The 3340-nt window shown below is 39.2% G+C and overlaps 1 protein-coding gene across 1 annotated transcript in view; it reads left to right on the plus strand.

Moving 5' to 3' along the window:
* The window catches only part of LOC104626063 (interleukin-1 receptor type 1-like), a 17387-nt gene extending 15823 nt beyond the window's left edge, over nucleotides 1-1564 (plus strand). The window contains exon 10 of the mRNA XM_010293885.1: nucleotides 1188-1564. Within this exon, the coding sequence (XP_010292187.1) occupies nucleotides 1188-1564 (377 nt within the window). The remainder of the gene's footprint in view (nucleotides 1-1187) is intronic.
* The last annotated feature ends 1776 nt before the right edge of the window (nucleotides 1565-3340 follow it).

Here is a 3340-nt window from a genome sequence, read left to right on the forward strand (position 1 = left end):
AGGATGACTAATGGCAGGAAACATGGAAAAGTAGGTCTTGTGAGTGGCATGAAAAGCACCCGAGCTATTTGATAGGATGACCTCTCTACTGTTTCATTTTTATTTGTGCTGAGAACTGCTGTCAAACCAGTGGGATGCAATAAAGGGTATGAGGGATGCTTAGACAGTGCAGGTGGAAAACAAAGAATAAAGAGCAACACCAAGTTATCAGGAATGATATCAAAGACCACTTGTTCCTAGTGAAAGTTCTTACAAAGCACTGGCTTCCTTGCAAGGTTTTAAAGTCCTTGTGGAGGTTTCCTCTGTGTGCATATGCACAGGTTTCCTCTGTGTGCATATGCACATCAAATTTGAATTTCTAGCATCTGACACTGAAAATTGCAAAGTTTGTCCCACTGACCGCTTATGTGAGGTGAAATGATGAAAGTCTTTTGAATCCTTCCCAGTCTTATGACTTTAAAAAGATAATACTGAGACTGAATAAATTTGCAGAGTAGGCCTTGAATAGAAGTTTTTGTTTAAAAAAAATTATGTGTGAACAAACCTACATGAGGTGGTTCATGGATCACTTTTTTATATCTGAAGGCTTTTGATAGTGGTTTGAGAAGAAAGGGGTCCCTGAGAAGTATAATTTAAAGTGCTGCTTTATTTTTCCACCTTGAAAAAATGCAGTAGTTCTCATGGTTGACCCATATGGATTTTGTGTAGTATTTACCATATTTTGCTGTTTTAGAATTAATTGTCTGGAATGCCATTGAAGGGAGGATTCTTTGCTTTCTCTTCCAGTTACATGTAACTAAAAACAGTTAAGCATAGCAGAGCAAGCCGTTTAAGGAAAAAGGTCATAGTTTTATTTAGGCCTATGGTTTTGGAACTTGTTTTTTTGCAATTGCACCTATGATGGTAATAAAATGGCATTAGTGAGATAGGTAGTAGATAGGTGGTAGCTCTTCTCTGTTTATGCAAAATAAGAATATCGACATGCAGTCTGATGGGATCAGATTGTGTTGCATTGGCCAAATCTCTACTTGCTGGCTAACCCAATGTAACTGCTTGCATGCTCTTACCCTGCCCCTATTTGTGAGGTAAAGTGTAAATACCAAACAGTGAATGAAGCAGCTGCAATGTGTTGGTAACACAAAAAAAAGAAACACAGCCTTAATTTTGCACGTTTTTTTTTTCTACAGCTGTGATCAGTATTGCTGATGAAAAAATCCGTCAAAGTAGAAGAGTGATAATTGTTTTAGTACCAGAACCCTCCTGTTACAGCGTTATAGAAGATGTGTCTGAAAAGCAGCTAGCCATGTATAATGCTCTTATCCAAGATGGCATTAAAGTAATTCTCATTGAACTTGAAAAAATACAAGATTATGCAGACATGCCAGAAGCCATCAAATATATTAAGCAAAAGCAGGGGGCTATCCGATGGAAAGGTGACTTCTCGAAAAGGTCTCACTCGGCAAGTACCAGATTCTGGAAGAAAGTACGCTACCACATGCCATCCAGAAAAACTGCATCTTCATCAGGATTGCATTTGTTACCGACAGACTTTAATTCTCCCTAAATGACAACAGAAAAATGACACTTACTGACTAATTCAGTGCACATAGTTTGTGATGGATTGATTGAAGGTCACGTGTATCTGCTTTGTGCAGACAATCTCATCCAAATTTCCTGGATTGAAGGTACTACAGCTGCGTCTACAGATGTGAATCATCCTTTCTTCTGGCCAGATCAACTGAACACCTTGTAATGTCATCAGTAGCACAGTGATGACATGGAAACCATTGTAGGAAGTATATGAGGCCTTTTCCAAGAACTGTACTGTGTTTTGGTGGAATTCTTTTGGTATTAAAAGTGGAAGGGGGAAAAAAACATCAAAAATCCCAGAAAACTTTTCTTTTTTGCAGTTGAAGGTTGAATATGAAGGGACCTATAGTAATTATAATTGTGATGTTATGTAATGGGCAAGGTTGATGCCAGTAAATGGTTTTGTTTCAATTTTTTTAATGAAGTGACACAAAACTTTTATTTGTTACAAGTTCATTATTTGCCGTGTTCAGTTTGCTGAAAGATAAATCCCTCTGTGTTACTGCATCAGTGTGTTATGATCCAAGAGAAAAGGTAAGAGACAATCCCAGCCCCTGAAAAGTGCTATTGACCCTGACAAAGCCTAAAATACTCTTCCCTGATCTTTTTTACATTTTAAAGAACTGTACCATTTTTAGTCACTTGTCCCACGCAGACATCCTAAAAATCCCACTGTAATGCTGTATTGAGTCAAAAAAATTAATCTCTAGACGATTTTTTTTTCCCCAGTTAAGTGGCTAAATATTTGTTCTTCATTACCCAAGCGGAACAATTAGCTAATGGCACGGACTCTCTTGTGGGGAGTACAGAATGGTTGGCTTCATCCTCCTCACTTTAAAGACCAGATGAAGGGGCTTCAGGGCATCTACTTCTCTTGGGTCACTGTTGCTGAAGGAGAGCAGGTCTCCCCTCCTGTTCCCAGCCATGGTGCTGGCTGTAGCATTTGTCAGCTCTGAAAGCTGAACCTGACTGAACAGAGTACGTGGCAGAAATCGTTATTTCCCATGTGATAGTTTTCTCCCACATTAGTGAATTTATCTGGTTCCCAGAGGGTTCAGAGTGCGATGGGAGAAGTAAAGGGGTGGTGAGGCCACGCTTTTTGGCTCTGGGAGTGTTTAGAAAGCAGAGCTAAAATAGCATTGTTGCCCAGTACTCCTTAAAGTGAGAGAAAGAGATGCCCGCTCTTCCCTGCTGTAGCTGCTTGATTTTCTCCTTTCCCTTTCCACTGATGATGTCAGGAATCTGAGGTGATGGTTGGCTGTGGCTAGATGAATTGAGACTGGAGTTGCAGCTTCCATACAGCTGTTTGGGAAAGGAAGTTGTTAAAACTTACTGTGCATATTAAACCCTTTCTCTCCCCACCCCCTGTGTAATTTTTTTTTTTTAAACAATATTATGTATACCACAATTTTCTGAACTCTGAAGTTATGTTTGACTTGCGTGCAGGCAGTGATGTAGTTTGTAATGATAAGTTATTTTTTCAGGGGAGGGAATTGATTTGATTGATTTTAAGAAATTACCAAATCTGTTTAATGCCATGTTTATAGCTATGAATTTTATAGGAGCAGGAGATGTGAGAGCCAAATTGCCTGTGCTTTTCAGTCTGTGCTTGAAAGTTACATTTTTAAGTTACCAGATCTGTTTGTATATGGAAGCTTGAGGATTTGGCTGTTACTGCCTTTAACTGCTGCTTGCAACTCCAAATTCCTGTTTGTGTCCTATCACCTTCTTTCTTGTAGCACCTTTTGCT

The sequence above is a fragment of the Phaethon lepturus genome, unplaced genomic scaffold (assembly GCF_000687285.1).
Source record: "Phaethon lepturus isolate BGI_N335 unplaced genomic scaffold, ASM68728v1 scaffold6489, whole genome shotgun sequence".
Classification (NCBI taxonomy): Eukaryota; Metazoa; Chordata; class Aves; order Phaethontiformes; family Phaethontidae; genus Phaethon; species Phaethon lepturus.